Source organism: Phyllobates terribilis, unplaced genomic scaffold (assembly GCF_046119375.1).
Source record: "Phyllobates terribilis strain yellow unplaced genomic scaffold, ASM4611937v1 Scaffold_4__5_contigs__length_816908805, whole genome shotgun sequence".
In the NCBI taxonomy this organism is placed as follows: domain Eukaryota; kingdom Metazoa; phylum Chordata; class Amphibia; order Anura; family Dendrobatidae; genus Phyllobates; species Phyllobates terribilis.
The window spans coordinates 228,928,347-228,948,028 of record NW_027362764.1 but is presented as its reverse complement, the minus strand read 5'-3'; the positions used below and the strand labels follow the sequence as shown (position 1 = coordinate 228,948,028).

Genomic DNA, 19,682 nt, shown 5'->3' with positions numbered 1-19,682 from the left:
CCGTCTCATGCTACCACGAGTGTGAAAGCACAACCAACATTCAAAAGTGACCAAAACATCAGCCAGAAAGCATTGGGACTGAGATGTGGTCTCTGGTCCCCACCTGCAGAACCACTCCTTTATTGAGTGAGTGTTGATAATTGCCAATAATTTCCATTTATTGTCTATTCCATTTGCGCAACAGCATGTGAAATTGATTGTCAATCAGTGTTGCTTCCTAAGTGGACAGTTTGATTTCACAGAAGTTTGATTTACTTGGAGTTATATTCTGTTGTTTAAGTGTTCCCTTTATTTTTGTTGAGCAGTGTACTTCGATTGTCCTATGGTGCCAAAACAAATGACCCTTTGTTCCCTCTGATTTTAGTGCTACTAATAATATGGTAATTAATTACTCAAAGAAAAGAGAAAGTCCTCTGATTTTGAGAAGAGATTGTTCCTTTATCAGTTTTTAGATAAAGGGTACAACATTGATATTTGCTTTCAGGTTTCTCATCTTTTATGTAAACCACTGAATAAAACATTTATTTTATAGAAATTCTACTGAATATTGCCACTATCTGGGCCCAGTAAAAAGAATTCCTATAAGGAAGTTGCTGATGAAGACTGTTTTTATTTTTGTATATTTCTGTATTTGTTTTTATATATTGTATTTTTATTTAGTAGGCATTGGCAATCTTTCATCTACAGTTTATTGTGTAATACCCAGCGACTTGGATTGACAAGAGGTGGTAAACTAAATAATTTTTAATATGGAATATCGGTAGCGTATGATACAAAATAAAAAAAGGCAAAATAAAGAAGAAAAAATGTTTCTGGAAAATTCTGCATATGTGTATTGCATTGTAAAATGTTACAAACAAATTTACAACAAGTACATAATAAATATATGTTTAGAACACTGATTTGTAAAGACAACAAATTAATTTATTTCATCTGTACAGAATCTGGAATGTGTTTTTTTGGGTTGGGGCATTTTAAGAAGAGTATTCATATTCTTCAGCACTGCGGCGGCCGAAATCCATCCAGCCCATGTAATCTCTGTCGTTTATCCGATGGGTTGGGTCAATGATGGGTCTGCTTGGCAAAACTGCATAACGTCCAGAAGAAGGTCCTGCTAAAATATAAAATATACAATGTTTGCAGATAAAAACAGATGTATATAGTCTTAATATGATCATTAGTCAAGTGGTAGTCTAATCTTGAGCCTCGTATACCATCCCAATCCCGATGCATTTTGTTATTACATGAGAGACAGGGCCACACTTGCTTTCAATTGCTTTTTAAATCCTATTCACTTCAATGAAGCTTAGCAGCAATAACAAACCCAGATGTGCCCCTTTGTTCTGAAAGAAAGCCACCATTTTTTTCTCATCTTGGACAACCCATAAATCAAGATTGAGAAACTGATGTCATATGGGTGCATGACAGATCTGATACATTTCTCTCTTTGTGCTTGTGTGACACCCCAGGGGTCTGGTTGTCACAGTGATAGAGATATTACGTCTGAGAGCAGGTGGGAGGTCCTTTGGTCAGGGATCCTGTGCATGCCACACCTCCTGCCCAGCCTTGGGAGGGGAAGAACTTCCCCTGTATAAACCCGGGGCTGAGGCAGGGTTAGTGAGTCCAGGAAGAGTAGAGACAAGAGCAGCATAGGAAGCAGCAGAGTCACAAGGAGTCAGGGGCTGGCAGCTAAAGAGCTCGCCCTGACTAAGAAGATTCTTTACCGGACCCGGAGTCCGAGGCTGTGGGGACTAACTTCTACCCAGCAGCAGAATCCGTCAGGCAGGGGATTTCAGGTCCCCTGGCCCAGAAGCCCGAAGGCCCGGTCACACGCGTGGGACCAGCACCGCCATCGTGGAGCGGAAGCCATTAGAAGGCCCCGAGTCACCGGCCATACGGGTGAGCACCACACGGTACACTCAGGGACGTGGGCTACTTACATCAGCTTCTAGCAAGGTAGCCAGAAGAGTACAGTCAGCTTGGGAGGCCTACAACTACGCCTGGCCAGGGGAGATCCCATCTGCTCAAGGACTGACCAGGCCCCGTTCGCTAGCAAGTACTCCGGGAGGGTCTATCGTTGTTACCAGTAAAGACCCTGAACGCTACCATACCGTCTCTGAGTGGTTCCTGCTACCCCCATCATCCACGTCGGCTGCCCTGAGGCCATACCCCTCCCGTTGGGGGTTATACTATCACGCTGCACCATCCTTCCACCGGCCTCAGCGGTCTGCCCTGCAGCAGCAGCCCCCTGGCTGCATTCAACGGGTGGCGTAGTCATCAACCATTTTCTACCGCTAACAGACTGCCGTCCAGTTTGACTCCCTGGGCACGGACCGGGTCACCGCCACGAGACTACAACCCTAAACAGATCCGGCTCCGGGTAAGCTCCCGCGTGCGCAACGCAGCGCGACACAGGCCCAGGGGCGCGTCAACTTTGGCGTAGTCGGCAGGATCACGTGCCCGCAACCACCGGGTACTGCGTGCCTGAAAAGCAAAGACTGTTCAAACTTACCAGTGGTGAAGATTCCCGCCATCGGTGAAGATTCCCGCCATCCGGCGCCATCTTCAGCCTTCTTCCCGCCATCGGTGAAGTTTCCCGCCATCCGGCGCCATCTTCAGCCTTCTTCCCGCCATCCGTGGAGTTTTCCCGCCATTGGACGCCATCTTGAGGACGCCGCGCGGGAAGAAGAGGGGCGTGGACTCCGAAAGCGCGCGAGAACTGAAGCCCCGCCTCACGTCCGGACGTTGCGTAAGGTCCTGGAAGGAGCCCAGCAGACGCCGACGTCACAGGAGCGCGACGGAAGGTCCTCAACCCTGACGATCCACTGCGGAGCCGCGGCCTACGGAACAGGATCATCGCAAGGTAGGCCACGGTCCACTAGGGGGGAGGAAGATGTCGGATACGGAGGAGAGCTCCACTGCCTCAACCCCCGCCAGCGCTACCGCTGTTGCAGTTATGCCCTTCACCATGCCCTATATCCCGGGAGCAGCTTGGCTACCCCAGTACTCAGGGGAGTCACATACCCTGCATGACTTTAGAGAAAAGCTGGATAGCCTCTTCCAGGTGTACCCCCTCACAGAAGAGCAAAAAGTGAGCATCCTGGTGGCCCAACTAACTGGGGCAGCCAAAAGGGAAGTAAAATCCTGGCCACCTGGGAGGAAGACTGTCGCAGGGATACTAACCCGGCTGAAGGACACCTTTGATACCCGCACCTCAGCCGAGATTAAACTTAGATTCTACGGGTGCAAGCAGCGAGCGCATGAGAGTATAAGGGACTATGCACTCAACCTACAAGAGGCCCTGAGGGCCATTAAGCAGACCGACCCTAATGGAGTGGGAAACGAGGACAGGCTGTTGACTGAACAATTTATAGAGGGTTTATATTGCAATGCCCACCGCACCCAGTTGCGGGCAATGGCCTTACAGGACCCTCATCTAGAATTTGCACAGTTCAAGGACAGAGCCATCCGGGTGCTCCGAGAACCGGCACCAGGTGGCGTTGTGACCCACAGACGCCCCACTACCACTTACTACCAGGAGGCGGCGCCCTTGTCAGCAGGGCCTGTGGGAGCTGATGCGCAGGCTTTGGACAATGACCCGGCTCCAGACCTACACCATCAGGTCCAAGAGCTAGCTAAAAGCGTTGCTGCGCTAACCCGAACTGTGCAGTCTTTACAGGTTTCCACTCCAGGGAAGATCCAGCTGGCATCCGGACCGGAGGACATCCCGTGGCGTCGACCAAGGAGGACCCCACCGGCCAGAGGAAGACCCAGTGACCGATACAGCGAGGACGGACGACCCATCTGCCGCCGCTGCAATCAACCCGGACATATGGAAAGGTACTGTTCTTTAAACGGGCACAACCTGGGGTAGAGGGCCAACCCCCAGGAAAAAGATCACCAGGCCCATCGAACTGGCGCGACAGATATGTGGGAGGACGTCCAGTCTTGCCTGTGGTACTGGATGGCATTCCCATGAGTGCCCTACTGGACACCGGGTCACAGGTCACCACCATCCCGTACGTGCTCTTCAAGCAGTACTGGAATGACTCGGATATTACCCGCTACCCTGACGACGACTTGAGTATCATCGCCAGCAATGGTCAGCCCGTGCCACAGATCGGATTTAAAGAGGTGACCATCAAAATTGGTAGAGTCGAACTGGCCGCACAGGGACTGATCATTGTAGATATTGACAAACATGAGAGTCACCCAAAAATAACTCTAGGAACTAATGTAATTGAAAATTGTCTTGCAGAGGTGATTTTCCTTTTACAGCAGGTTGCCAAGAATGCCAGCTCCGGCGAGCAGCGGGTGCTCCAGAAAGAGATCCGGGCACTGATGCAACGGCAACAAGTGGAACTCTCCGGCGGTGAGATTGGTAGCGTAAGAATGTGTGACCCTTTTCCTATTGCCATGCCCCCAAAAAGTGAAATGATGATTTGGTGCCGGGCAGCTATTGGTCTGAGAGGTAGAGATTACCAGGCAATGGTAGAACCAGTTTACTCAGACAGTAGGCCCACCATTTTGACAGCACGGGGGGTGGTCAATGTACGCCATGGGAGGGTGCCCGTTCGCATAATAAATATCGGGGAGAGGGAAGTGTACCTGCCCCGGTATGCCACGCTAGCCAAATTATATACCACTAATCAAAATTCTATACAATCTGTGGAACCCTTGCCTCCATCTCACCCGGAGGAAGGTAACGGCTCTAAGAAAGACATGGAGGACTGGTGTCAGCAACTACATCTGGGTACTGACTCCACTCCCTCACACCAGAAACAAGGAGTCTATCGGGTGGTTCAAGAGTATGAGAGAGTGTTTAGTAAACACCCGTTAGACTTCGGGCGAGTCAAGGGGGTAGAACACCGCATCCCCACGGGAGATCATCCTCCCATAAAAGAGAGGTATCGACCCGTACCCCCTGCACATTACCAACACGCCAAGGGGATGCTTAGAGACATGAAGGAGGCTGGGGTAATCCGGGATAGCTGTAGCCCCTGGGCAGCCCCACTAGTTTTAGTCAAAAAGAAAGACAACACCATGAGGATGTGTGTAGATTACCGGAAAATCAACCGTATCACACACAAGGATGCGTACCCCTTACCAAGGATAGAGGAGTCATTGGCTGCTTTAAGATCTGCTAACTTCTTCTCTACCTTGGATCTCACTAGCGGGTACTGGCAGGTTCCTGTAGCAGAGGCGGACCGGGAGAAGACCGCATTCACCACCCCGATGGGACTTAGCGAGTTCACCTGCATGCCGTTCGGACTCTGCAACGCCCCAGGAACCTTCCAACGATTAATGGAGTGCTGTCTGGGCCACAGAAACTTCGAGACGGTCCTGTTGTACCTGGACGATGTCATCGTATACTCCAAAACTTATGAGGACCACCTGAAACACCTGGCGGAGGTGTTCGAAGCTCTGGCGAGTTACGGCCTAAAGGTGAAACCCTCCAAGTGTCACCTCCTGAAACCAAAGGTGCAATACCTGGGACACGTGGTGAGCGCTGACGGAGTGGCTCCCGACCCCGATAAGATCACCGCAATTAAGGGATGGCCAAGCCCCTCCAGCGTAAAAGAAGTGCGGCAGTTCCTAGGGTTGGTAGGCTACTACCGAAGGTTTATTCCCGGTTTCACCAAAAAGGCAGCACCTATGCAGGACCTCCTGATAGGCCAGTCCCGGAAGGCCAAGAACCAGAAGCCGCCCTTCAAATGGGAAAAGCTAGAAGAAGAGTCCTTCCGCCAGCTGAAGATGGCCCTCACGGGGGATGAAATCTTGGCGTACCCGGACTATAGCCAGCCCTTCATCCTCTACACCGACGCCAGTAACATCGGGCTAGGAGCCGTACTGTCCCAGATTCAGCAGGGGAGAGAACGAGTAATCTCCTATGCCAGCCGAAAACTGCGACCCACCGAAAGGAACCCCGAAAATTACAGCTCATTTAAGCTCATTTAAGTTCCTGGCCGTGGTATGGGCAGTCACCGAGCGCTTTAGGCATTACCTCGCTTCTTCCCGGTTCACCGTATACACGGATAACAACCCGCTGACACACCTGGACACGGCAAGACTCGGTGCCCTGGAGCAGAGGTGGATGGCCCGTCTGTCCAACTACGAGTTCACAATTAAATACCGGGCAGGGCGCTCCAATACCAACGCGGACGCCCTGTCCAGGATGCCCAACCTGCCGGACGGAGGAGAAGATCCGGAGGGACTGGAAGAAGTTGAACTCCCTGCGTTCCACCGTCATGGGACTATCCAGTATTCCCACCGGGTAAGGAGTAAGCAGGCTGCTACGTTGAACCCCTTACCTCACTACAACTGGGCGGAAACGCAAGACAGCGACCCTGCCGTCCGACTGGTGAAGGAGATGCTGACTCGCCCGGAGGCTAGCCTGGAATCAGACGCTCCAGAGGAAGCCAAACAACTATGGGCAGAGAAGAGTCGACTGTTCCTTTACAAGGGGAAGTTGTGCCGCAGAATGGTTAACTCCAGGACGCATGAACTACTCTGGCAAGTAGTGGTGACACGAAGAGACGCAGCCATGGTGATGGAGGCATACCACGACGGAGCTGGACACTTCGGGTGGAAAAAGCTGGAGTTCCTGCTGCGCGAGCGGTTCCACTGGGTAGGCATGAGGGGAACCATCGAGAAGTGGTGCAGAGACTGTGGCCCGTGCAATCTGAGAAGGAAGGACCGGGCCAGCCAGAAGACTCCCCTGCAGTCCATCGTCACCCGGCAACCGTTGGAACTGGTAGCCTTGGATCATGTAAAACTGACCCCCAGCAGAAGTGGCTACGTCTACGCGTTAACCATCGTGGATCATTACTCCCGGTTTCTGGTTGTCGTCCCCGTCAAGGACTTAACGGCTCGAACAGCAGCTAGAGCCTTCCAGCAGCACTTTTGCCGTCCACACGGGTACCCGGACCAAGTGCTGACGGACCAGGGACCTGCCTTTGAAGCTTGCATTTGCTTCTTCATCAGGAATTTGCAAATTTTACACTTCTCAATTATACATGATGTACTAATTCTGGGGTATTCCCTTTACTCATCCATTTTCACCTTCCATTTTACCCTCTATTTTCCTACCATTCTTCATTTTTTGATTTCTTTCTTTGATGTGTTCATAAACACAAGTATCCACATAGGCGCCAATGTGTGCTGATATTCTTTATATCACCTTTTGTACTTGACAGTACAGTAGGTAATCTAAATTTTGATGTTTTTTTTTCTTGTTTTTGGGTTCACAGCCAAAAATCTAAAGCAAAAAATGAACCTGCAACTGAAAATGCATTACTGACTACTGATTATATAAAAAAAAAGTATTTTTTTCAAAAAAATGTTACAATTGTATCTGTTTGGGGTCTATAGTAACTACAGTCATGGCCAAAAGTATTGAGAATGAGACAAATAGTAATTTTTCCAAAGTTTACTGCTTCATTTTTTGTAATGGCAATTTGCATATACTCCTGAATGTCAAAGAGTGATCAGCTTAACAGCAATTACTGTACTTGCAAAGTCAATATTTGCCCAGAAAATGAACTTTAACCCCCAAAACACATTTCAACATCATTGCAGTCCTGCCTTAAAAGGAGCAGCTAACATCGTTTTAGTGATTGATCCATTAACACAGGTGTGGGTGTTGATGAGGACAGGGCTGGCGATCAATCAGTCATGATTAAGTAAGAATGACATCACTGGACACTTTAAAAGGAGGCTGGTTCTTGGTATCATTGTTTCTCTTCAGTTAACCATGGTTATCTCTAAAGAAACACGTGCAGCCATCATTGCACTGCACAAAAATGGCCTAACAGGGAAGAGTATCGCAGCTACAAAGATTGCACCTCAGTCAACAATCTATCGCATCATCAAGAACTTCAAGGAGAGAGCTTCCATTTTTGTCAAAAAGGCTCCAGGGCGCCCAAGAAAGACCAGCAAGCGCCAGGACCGTATCTTAAAACTGTTTCAGCTGCGGGATCGGACTACCAGCAGTGCCGAGCTTGCTCAGGAATGGCAGCAGGCTGGTGTGAGTGCTTCTGCACGCACTGTGAGGTGGAGACTCTTTGAGCAAGGGCTGGTTTCAAGGAGGGCAGCAAAGAAGCCACTTCTCTCCAGAAAAAACATCAGGGACCGACTGATATTCTGCAAAAGGTACAGGGAGTGGACTGCTGAGGACTGGGGCAAAGCCATTTTCTCTGATGAACCCCCTTTTCGATTGTTTGGGACATCTGGAAAACAGCTTATTGGGAGAAGAAGAGGTGAGCGCTACCACCAGTCTTGTCTCATGCCAACTGTAAAGCATCCTGAAACCATTCATGTGTGGGGTTGCTTCTCAGCCAAGGGAATCGGCTCACTCACAGTCTTGCCTAAAAACACAGCCATGAATAAAGAATGGTACCAGAATGTCCTTCAAGAGCAACTTCTCCCAACCGTCCAAGAGCAGTTTGGCGCCCAACAATGCCTTTTCCAGCATGATGGAGCACCTTGCCATAAAGCAAAGGTGATAACTAAATGGCTCATGGAACAAAACATAGAGATTTTGGGTCCATGGCCTGGAAACTCCCCAGATCTTAATCCCATTGAGAACTTGTGGTCAATCATCAAGAGACGGGTGGACAAACAAAAACCAACAAATTCTGGCAAAATGCAAGCATTGATTATGCAAGAATGGACTGCTATCAGTCAGGATTTGGTCCAAAAGTTGATTGAGAGCATGCCAGGGAGAATTACAGAGGTCTTGAAGAAGAAGGGGCAACACTGCAAATATTGACTTGCTGCATTAACTCATTCTAACTGTCAATATAACCTATTGGTACTCATAATATGATTGCAATTATATTTCTGTATGTGATATAAACATCAGACAAACACTAATAAAAACCAGAGGCCAGCAGATCATGTGAAAATATAATTTTGGTGTCATTCTCAAAACTTTTGGCCATGACTGTATATGAAAGCCTCTGTAGACACTGAAATTACTACAATTATTGACTAGTATTCAGTATTGGTAACCATCGGTGTAAAAGAAGTGATCCGTCGTTACATGACGCATATAACTAATTGTGCTGTCTCTCCAGTGCACAAGTGAACCAGATCTTCCAGAGAGGGAGCAGAGAGATTCTCCCTAAAGCAGACAACATATTTAAAAGCCTCCTTTAAATAAAAAGGGTCATTCCCATCGCATAAATTGTTATTGTCAGATACTGATTGTATATACAAGCAATTTACTACTTATTAAAATTTTTAACAGTTCTTGAGATATTAACACTTTTGTTTACAGCTTGTTGCCTTGGAGACTGACCAACCCAGCAGAACATGCACAGTGCTTACAAGCTATTTTCTATTGAGCTTGTAAGCACTGCTTTGAAGCTGGCCAAGATCGCAAGAGTGCCCTGTTACCTCCCAATCCTAGCCAGCTTCAGCTTAGTGCTTACAAGCTACACCGCAGCGGTGGTCGGTTTCCTTGGCAACAAACTGTAAATTAAAGAAAAGGGTTAATATCTCAACAATGGCAGCAAATTTTAAGAAGCAGTAAATTTCATAAACATTATCCAAAAGAACCATTTATGAAGATGGAAATAATAACCCTTCAAGCTCTCTGATGTGTATATCTGTGATAGCTACCTGATAATTTTTTTGACTTATGTTGGGCCTTGTGGTAGGTCCATGATTATACACAGCAGCCACTCAGAATAAGAAGAACTTCAATGCACGGTGAGAAGATGGACAAGCAGCAGCCTGACCTTCTGGTTAGACAGGAAAATTCAAACTACATCTAAACTTCATTTACAAAGTTATTATAAAAGATAATAGTTGTGTCATAATGGAGAAACCGAGTAATCAAGCATGGCCCACAGTTAGTGATTTACATGTGATTGTTAATCGAACAACAAGTCACTCAAAGTAAAATTAAGCTACTTAATGTTTACTTTATTTGTTTCTTGCTTTTGCAAGATCAGGGAGGTCTCCACCCCTCCTTTGTGGGCCATGCACATAAAATGCCGTCCTCTGCAGCGTGTCCACATGGAGATCACCTGTTAGATCTTCTCATATAGGTACCATACACATGATCAGTTTTTAAATACATCAGATAGGGACTGCTCTGATCTGGGTTACCTTGACGTTGGTAAAGCGGCTTAGTATACATTTTTTGCAAAAAATGTGTCAAATAAATACCCTGTTTTTTATCACCTTTTGACTAGCACTTGCTGTTTACTGTTACTTTTTTACAACAGAGTATTTTTATACGTTTGTTTTACTGTGTCTTTGTGTGTTTCAGTCTTTTGGTGGTGTGAACACTGTCCTACAGACTTGTTCACTGTGTGCATGGCCCATGTGTTTGTATTTAATGTTCACTATATTGTACAGAGGTCCCTCATGCTATAATGGGATAAAGTTACAATATTTTCCAATAATGGTCTATCTTGTATTATCAGAACTTAGGGCTCCATTCAACGTACAGTGTCTCAGTCAGTGTCACAATCCAGCATGGACTTTTTATAGATAAGATGACTGTGAATGAGCAAATCATTTTGGGGGCAAGGGAATATAATCAGTGAGGGCTGTGTTACTGAAGTGCAACTGTTGACTAGAAGTAATGTCCAGTTTTTTCTTTATCTACTGTCCTCAGTTCTACCTTTATCAGGATAGACTGCTCATTGGAAATCAGGTGAGGTTGACTTAATTATTTTTTTCTAACATATTTTGTAATTTTTCTGGTGTCTTGAAGAAGTACATTTCATTAAAACCTATCTGTAACCAGATTCCACTATGTAAACTGCATACATTATTAAACATATCTCTTAGATCTGATATGCAGTCATTCTGACATGATAATCCATGTCCAAATGATATGGATAATCCTATGTGAATGTTCAATCACTGCCCACCTATCCTGACTGACAGCTCCTCACTGTCCCTCCTTCCTGCTGTTCAATCTCTATCCTCCTTGCCTGACTAACAGCAGTTTAGTGTCCTTATGCTGCTGAGATCTCACACTACTCAGTACAAGCTGCAGCACTCAGTCAGGTTTGATGGTTGATTTATGAGCTCTCTCACTTTCTAGCTGGTATTATTTTAATAATGATTTTACAGCTACTTTGAACTGAATTTTCATCATAAATACACCAGCTTAATTAGGTCGAAATATCTAATAATTAATATATCCAATTTGTATTGGGAAAACTGGGGACAGGCCTCTTATAACATAATTAGTGATTTATATCTTCTATCAAAAATTAAAAATCAATATTCCTTGGTAATACCAATAATTTGCATTATCATTATCACTAAAAGCTATTCTTGCAAATTTTTACTGTGTTCAAGCTCAAAATGGAAGATATAATTAGGAATACAAATGAATGTACACATTAATATTAGTGGTGTGTGACCTATGGCCTGTAAGGTGCAGACTTCTAATTCATATGTGGACTTCTGATGAATATTCATATTGCAGTCCATTGATGTAAATCTACTGTACCAAAATCAAATTGCTTTAATCCAATGAACATCTTGACAACTGACAAGAATTTATCTAATTGCCTCTTGGATTAAAGTCAATTTCAATGAAGAAAAGCCAGATTATTGACCTAATTCAAAATGGCTGTAGAAGAAATGGCTGCTTTTTCCCTAAACCTTGCTACACATGACTAGAGACTATATCTGATATTACAGCATCTCCATTCAAGTAAATTGCTTGAGCTGCAATAAAAAAAAAATATACAACTCCAATTCTAAAAAAGTTGAAACACTATATAAAATGTAAAGAAAACAAGTATGCAATGATTTAGAAAAATCTTATATCCCCATTTTATGCACAGCAGAACATGTAACACAGATCAGAAGTTCAAAGTTAGAAATTTTTCCATTTCATTTGAAAAAAATAAAAAATATTTTAGTTAAAGGCAAAAGCTCAAAGATAGTTAAGACAGTGAGTGACATGTCTACAATTTTGCAGCATCTCCTCTTTTTACAATAGTTTGTAAACATCTGTGAAGTGAGGAGGCCAATTGCTGGAGTTTTGGGAGAGGAATGTTGTACCGTTCTTGTCTGATGATTCTAGCTGCTCAATAGTCCTGGGTGATTGTTGGATTTTATATTTCATTTCGTACCAAATGTTTTCTATTGGTGAAAGGTCTGGACTGCAGGTGGCCAGTTAATTACCTGAATTCTTCTGTGAAGCCATGCTGTTGTGATGGATGCATTGTGTGGTTTAAAATTGTCTTGCTGAGATATGCAAGGCATTACCTGAAATAGACGTCTGGATTGGAGCATATGTTGTTGCATACGTTGCTCAGCATCGATGGTGCCTTTCAAGATGTGTACGCTGCCCCTGCTATAGGCACTAATATAGCCCCCTAGCCATCAGAGATGCAGGCTTTAGAGCTGTGCACTGATAACAAGCTGGATGGTCACTTTAATCTTCAGTCTGCTGGACGGCGTCCATGGTTTCCATTAAAAAAATTAAGATTTTGATTCATCAAATCACAGAACAGTTTTCTATTTTTTTTCTGTCCATTTTAAATGAGTTTTGGCCCAGAGAGGACGGCAGTGTTTCTGGATTGTGTTGATATATGGCTTCTTCTTTACACAATCAAGTTTTCACATGCATTTGTGGATTGCGAACTGTGTTCACAGGTAATGATTTCTGGAAGTATTACTGAGCCCATGCACTGTTTTGCACTTCTGAATCATGCCTGTTTATAATGCAATATCGCCTGAGGGCCTGTAGATAAGAAATATACAATATTGACCGTTGGCCTTGTCCCTTGTGCACGAGGAATTCTCCAGTTTTTGCAGGAGTGCAGTTTTTGCAATTTTACATTTCGCAACGTTTTTATGAAATTGATCGACAATTTTTAGATGCATTTGTTCAGATTGATGAACCCCTGACCATCTTTGCTTTTGAGAGACTCTGCCTGTCTAACAAGCTTTTTTTATACAGTCATGTGATTAGCTGAAAATTGACCCTCTAGCTGCTTTTCATTAGTACCACTTACTTTTCCAACCCTGTTAACCCTATCCCAACTTTTTAAGTTGTATTGCTATCAGTTTCTAATTGTTATTTTTTTTCATATGAGCTGGAAAAATGTCTAACTATCAACTTCCGATAACTGTTTTGTGTTCTCCTCTGAATAAAATATGGCTATATGAGAATTCCAAATCATCGCATTTTTTACAGCGTCCCAATATTTTTTCGGTTGCAATGTAATAGTTCTAGCAACAGTATCCAATGCCTGTTACTGTAATTGCATAGACAACATGGGCATAACTACCAGTGTAGCCTACATCACAGCTACTATAGGGTCTAGTAACTGAGTGGTCCCACCTCCAATGTCCAAGAAGCCTAAAGGCCCCGTCACACTTAGCACGCTACAGCGATCCCGACAACGATACGACCTGTCAGGGATCGTTGCTGCGTCGCTATGTGATCGCTGGTGAGCTATCAAACAGGCAGGCTCACCAGCGATCAGGGGAGCAGCGACATCATGGAAAGAATCTTTCCACGATGTCCTGCTCCTGGTTACCATCCTGCTGAAGCAGGAGCAGGCTGGTAACCATGATAAACATTGGGTTACTAGGGGCACACGTGCCCCTAGTAACCCGCTGTTTATCACGGTTACCACTCTGCTACGGTGAGCGGGAGGTTACCGCTCACCGTAGAAGAGTGGTAACCATGATAAACAGCGGGTTACTAAGCGCGCGTGCGCCCCTAGTAACCCGCTGTTTATCATGGTTACCAGCCTGATCGTTGGTCCCGCTGGTCACACACAGCGATGTGTGCTGACCAGCGGGAGGGCAAAGACCAAAAAATGGTCCAGTACATTCTGCAGCGATCAGCGACCTCACAGCAGGGGCCTGATCGCTGCAAAGTGTCACACATAGCGACATCGCTGGTGAGGTCGCTGTTGCGTCACCAAAACTAGCTAGCGATCTCGCTATGTGAGATGGGGGCTTAAGAGGTATTACTGATCACTATGGATGAAAGAGAAAAGCTTGTAGATGAATGTGACTAGATTAGACTACTAAAATACCAATCTAAGATGAAAAAAGAAACAGAGGACAGGGAAAATCATATTGTACACAACCTATTGCCTTTGGCAGAATGATGCATCATTCCTAAGCTTTACTTTGTGTCTTCATGGTTATATACAATGAATGGTCTCTTTATTAGACACAAGTCAAAGAAGTGTAAATCAAGTGAAAAAGTTTTCTGTTGATTCATTTCAGGGTGAATCATCATTAGAATGGGAAAATGTATTGATCTGTGCATTTTGAACAACGAGTGGTTATTGGTGCTAGACTAACCAGGGCCAGTATTTTAGAAATTGTTAACATGATGAGACTTTCTCTTGCAACCATTTTGAGAGTATACAGAAAACAGTGTAATAGGGGAAAAAAGAGCTAGCAAAAGTGGATACTGTGGACATTAACATCTTGTCGATGAAAAGGAATAGAGGAAGATGTAAAGAATCATTCTGTTAAAAGGGCATTGCAATCAAATAGCAGTTGGACACAAAGATTGTGCTCCAGCTAACATGTCTTAATTGACAACTCATCGCTCCTTAGCACCCATGGGTTATAAAAGCAGACATCCAGCTTGAGAGGCATTGCTGTCTAAAGGAAACAGAAAAGCAAGACTTGGTAAAAGAGCTCAATAATTGGATCACTGACAAGTGGAAAAAATATTGCCTGGTGAGATGTATCCTAATTTCTGTTGCACTATGCTGTTGGGAGGGTCGCAATTTGAGGCAAGCATCATGAATCGATGACCCCTTCCTGTCAGATGTGAACTGTTAAGGCTGGTGGAGGTGGAATAATGGAGTGGGGAATGTTTTCCTGGCACACTCTGGTTCCTCAATAAATCTTAAAAACTTGAATTCAATAGGTTTTCTCTTTACCCCAAAATACTCTCAGCAAAATCCATATATCTATATATAATCTCTCTCTCTATTTATATATCCATATGAATAGAGGTTGCTCTGTTCCTTCTAACTCTAATTTTTAAAAATGTGAATACACAGTTTTGCTCAAGGTACATTGCTCTTTAAATGATGTGCCTTTTTGATACATATTTAATTCACCCACTTTTCCTTATTTTGGCAAACAACAACCGATGTCCTCATCTGAAGTAAAATTGGCATTGGTATACCTACCCAATAAATGTTGTGTATCACATGCCAGCTGTTATCCCAGCATCTGTCATCTGTACTAACTTCTGAATGAAAGCAATCCAGCATCTGTTCTCACAATTCCCCAATTCATTACATGATTCTGCTTCCAATTTCTCATCACGCTTACATGCAAGTCTGACCCTGACTATTAAAGCGTAAACCAGCTGACTACCTAGGTAATGCTCAAACACGCACTAAAAACGCATTGTATCATGTAATGCAATATTTGGTCAGCTCAATACAATGATGAGCGTGGAGCTACAATTTCACAGCCATAAGAGACAAAAATGACAACATGAGGAAATTCTAAATTGGTAGACTCAACCATCAGGACAAAACAAACCATCAGCAAATTAAATCTTAGGGGTCATAAAGACATTTGTGGATCTCAGTCCGATAACGGACCACAATGCTTGGGCTTGTGGGTCTCCCGATTTTAGCATGAGCGCTTCATATGTTTCTATGAGGCTATCACGCTCAGGTTCAGAAACTCATGGCTAGTCTGTGTATTGCGGTCCAAAATCAGATTGAGATCCACAGATATCTGTATGAGACCTTAGTATCTTATTTTTAGTTTCAGTAACTAAGAAATTTGATATGTCCAAAGATAAATTAAGTTAATTATATCGTGTTGGTAAATCTGTTGTACGCTTTTGATAGTAATTTCAGTTATGTAACTTTTAATGGCACCAATTTAGTGAGAATAAAACAAAGAATAAGACAAAAATACTGTATCTGATATCTTAGGGGCAAAATTTGGAAAATCATTTAAAGCTCCAGACCTTAACATGTGTCATTTTCTTCTATCTTTATCCAACATCGTCCATTCTATTCAGGAGATTCTAGAATAGTCTCCAGTTCTATGGTATGTAGTAATAGCTATTTTTTGCTGACAGTAGTATGGGGTAGGCTATATGTTTCATCCTTTGGTTTGGTTGTAACCAAAAAATGTGACACATTGAAATCAAAGGACCTCTGTGCCTTTAATTTTGGTTAATGAGTGTCAATCATCCTCCCGGATTAGAAGCTTCCTCAGACTAAGCTTTTGGATTTCAGTAACAGAAAAAGATCTGGAATAGGTGATTCATGTCTATGATCTAAATTTTCTCATGATGTTTCGTTTCATTAGAAAATCACTAACCCAAGTTCTATTCATAGGAAAGGTTTTGCGAGCAGATAATTACAGGAAAACAGCAAATTTTCTTCTTACAAAAAAGTTAACTATAATGTTTTCATGTTGAATAGTTTTTGAGTATGGATTGAATAGGCACCATCTTTGTATTACTTATGTACTATGAGAGCCGCCACGATCCAGTCCTTTGTCACACATTGACCAATGCAGAGTTGCTTGTTTAGACGCAGCACCCAGGTAACATGGCCATCAGCCATCACCCTAGTTCACCAGTCATAAGCTTTTCAACAAGCTATTGTTATGTTTTCCACTAGAATTATACTAAAATATGTAGCATTCATTATAAATGCAAATTAAAATGTCCAATTAAAACCTTCTCAGGGAATTATCAAGTAATCCATTTATAGGGCACATACAGTATCTTAGAATATTTATCATATTGAATTTAAGCCATCACGTAGATTTATCTATTCTCCCTTTTCTACCCTTGTCTTTCTGCTTTTATCTACTTATTAATTTCTCCCGCCCTTTGATCTGCTTCTAATCCACTGCATGAATTTTCTATAGTGAATAAGCTATGATGAATAGGGTATAGGATCTTAACACAAAAATCTAATCTTACCTTTCCTGGTTTGGAGATATTTGGCCAACATTGCCCCAAAGTTAGCCTTTTGGTCTCCATTTCCATCAAAACGGTGGAAGCTTTTTAACTGGCCAGATGAGGCACGGATCTGTCTTGGGTGATGTATTGGGTTCTGCTGTTCTATTTCATGGGTCCCTAGATCCTCATTCATAGAGCCCACAGTTTGCTGTCCTGTTGAGCTTGCAGACAGCACGGCAAGTAGTACACAGATGCATATTCCTCTGTACATAGCTAAGGGAAAGTTATAAACCGTGATACATTTTGAATTTGTTGTAAAGTCCAATAAGCATATTAAAATTTTACTATAAGTAATGAAATAATGTAATTGTGCCAAAACATATAAAGGTGTTCTGAATATGTATTGTCATATAGTATCAAACAAGTACAAGCTGCAACGGAGCGGAGGATATCATCACCTGCTTTACATAAAATGATAGGCAAACACACTGTGAAGAATTTAAAGGAAAATAAATATTACTATGTATACACCATGCAACCTCAGTTATAGACTCCGCTCAATGATTATGCTTCACTATTCAGCACCTTTTCATACAGAGACGTTTCCTAAGAAGAGTCCATCCAACAGTATAGAACTGCTCAATCTTTATGCAAGAGACTCAACAGCTTATTAATATTTCATGGAATACTTGCAATATAGCAGTACACTTGAAATTTCAGTGTAGCAAGATAACGGAAAATTATTATCAGAGAATCTACTTTTTTTTAGTCCTGGGTGATGACACAAGACAATGATTGCTACATGTCGTATGACTGTTACATTTTAGATTAAAACCAACCTCTACTCCATGAAAACTAGTAGGGAAATGTCATCATAGCAGTTTTAACACTTGTAATGAATTGACTTTCCTATTTTCCTGCATGCATGATAATTAGGTACATGGTGCAATAAATTATTCAAGCCCCTCATGCGTCAATATTGTTTGGTAGGCAATCACTATAATTCTCTGGGTATTATTTCTATTTAATACCCAAATGGTTAATTCTTTTTTAGCATTTAAGGTTCCTCCAAATGTCAAAGACTTCTAATTATCTATCAACATGGAGTAATTCTGTATTCCTGCGGACCCTTGGTCACCAGCGATTAACTCTGCTACATACTGAGCTCAATCTGTTAACTTTGAGCTATCTTGTCATATCATGTTCTACGTGCAGTCGGATTATCATTTCTAAGAATTATATTTTTATTTAGCACCTGTCTTAGCGCACAACATGAAATGTCAGCTTTAATAAAATAACTCGTCTTTACATATTCTCCAAAAGAGATCATTTTATATAATAATTCATTTTGTCATCTTTTTTTTTTTTTTTTTTTTAGGTGTTATAGCTGATGTATAAATAAGATCTCAGTGTTTTCTGCTAATAGTTATATCAATAATGATAATCACAATGGTGTAATTTTTGTTCATATAAATTTTTTCACTTACATTGTTCTACACATGCAGGTATAATTAGACAGCTGTAAGAAAGTCAATAAAATGAAATATAATTGGGTAAATACTAAGGATACATGACACCATGGTCAGCTATAAGTATCAGACCCCCTAATTTCAAGTTTAAAAGAAAATGGAAATGTAATTATGTTTTTCCAATAATGTGCGATTCTTACTAAGTAGAGTAAATACAAATATGGATAATTTAGATGTTTTTAATGCATGGCAAAGTTATCAACTTTCTAAAATATCCACCGACATCATATGACATTTTGTTTTATATAAGTGACATATCAAAAAATAGGATAATCAGCATGTACTCATAAATTAAAATATATTACGTCCTCAATTTATACATTCTACAAAATCAAGTAATCAAGGCAGTCTAGTGTTATAGTGTTATAGTATTTTCTGCAAAAAAAAATTGATAAAAACCCCCAGTAAAGCATCTGGTTAGGAAATGACAAAGAGGATAAAGATCAGTTGTTCATTGGAGAACCTGCAAGCCACAAACTTCACAGTAACTTCACAACACTGACATTTTGACTCCTAGTTCTTCTAGACATTATCACCTGTATAGTATCTCTTCAAATAGCAGTTCCTATTACCTGAATAGTATTTCCGTAGAGTAATACTCTTCCCTCTTTATAGCATTGATGGACGCATTCAATGGCAATGAATAGACAGAATACTCACCTTTCAGCACAGATCTGCTTTTCCAAAAGAGAAGCAGGAGAGGGCAGTGCTCAGTGTGCAGGAATAGTTACTGTGCTCTTGGCTGCTGCGCTGGAGCTTATATACTCCCCCCTCTCTGTCGTCTGTTTGCACAAGCTGATGCAAACAAGGGATCACTACATGCCCACCTGGTTGCCATCAGGTCATAACATATTCATGTCACTCCGGGCAAGACCACAGATAGACCTCTTAATATGACTATCATCACCCACCCCCAATGTAACTGTCTCCCAGTCATTATATACATAGTCTCTGCATTATACGATCAGTCCATGACCATCCTAATGATCAGTGGAGATTGACTAACTCAGTATTGAGCTTTAGAGAAAAAGGACAGAAACATGTTTTTTTTTATTAATTTGCTGTTGAAATTCTGCAAGGCAGCGTTCATCACGTTACATGGGTATCCGGCTCGACAAGAAAAACAAACATTCGAAAGCTTACAAATGCGAATGTTTCATTGTAAACTTGACACATCCTTGTGATATGTCTCCATTGTGTCACCTTCTCATTGCATTGTGACTAAATATCTGATTATACTCACAATA

The 19,682-nt window shown here is 42.6% G+C and overlaps 1 protein-coding gene across 3 annotated transcripts; it reads right to left on the bottom strand.

The window, feature by feature from the left end:
- Positions 1-726: 726 nt before the first annotated feature.
- Positions 727-19,247, bottom strand: CCK (cholecystokinin). Of its 3 annotated transcripts, none has more exons than XM_073678122.1 (3): positions 19,096-19,247; positions 16,928-17,179; positions 727-1,114 (listed from the first exon to the last, which is right to left on the bottom strand). In XM_073678122.1, exons 2-3 carry the CDS (start codon positions 17,175-17,177, stop codon positions 975-977), a joined length of 390 nt encoding a protein of 129 aa, XP_073534223.1. In that variant the 5' UTR covers positions 17,178-17,179; positions 19,096-19,247; the 3' UTR covers positions 727-974. The 3 variants fall into 3 exon arrangements, with proteins under 3 accessions (XP_073534223.1, XP_073534225.1, XP_073534224.1); XM_073678124.1 differs by having other exon boundaries at positions 727-1,111; XM_073678123.1 differs by having other exon boundaries at positions 19,008-19,155.
- Between the last annotated feature and the right edge of the window lie 435 nt (positions 19,248-19,682).

What these genes read in the sequence shown, in the direction of transcription:
- CCK (XM_073678122.1), bottom strand. Translation starts at nt 17,177, where the DNA reads ATGTACAGAGGAATATGCATCTGTGTACTACTTGCCGTGCTGTCTGCA. An exon ending in ATATCTCCAAACCAGGAAAG is followed by an intron (nt 1,115 to 16,927) that starts GTAAGATTAGAT and finishes TTTATATTTTAG; the next exon opens with CAGGACCTTCTTCTGGACGT.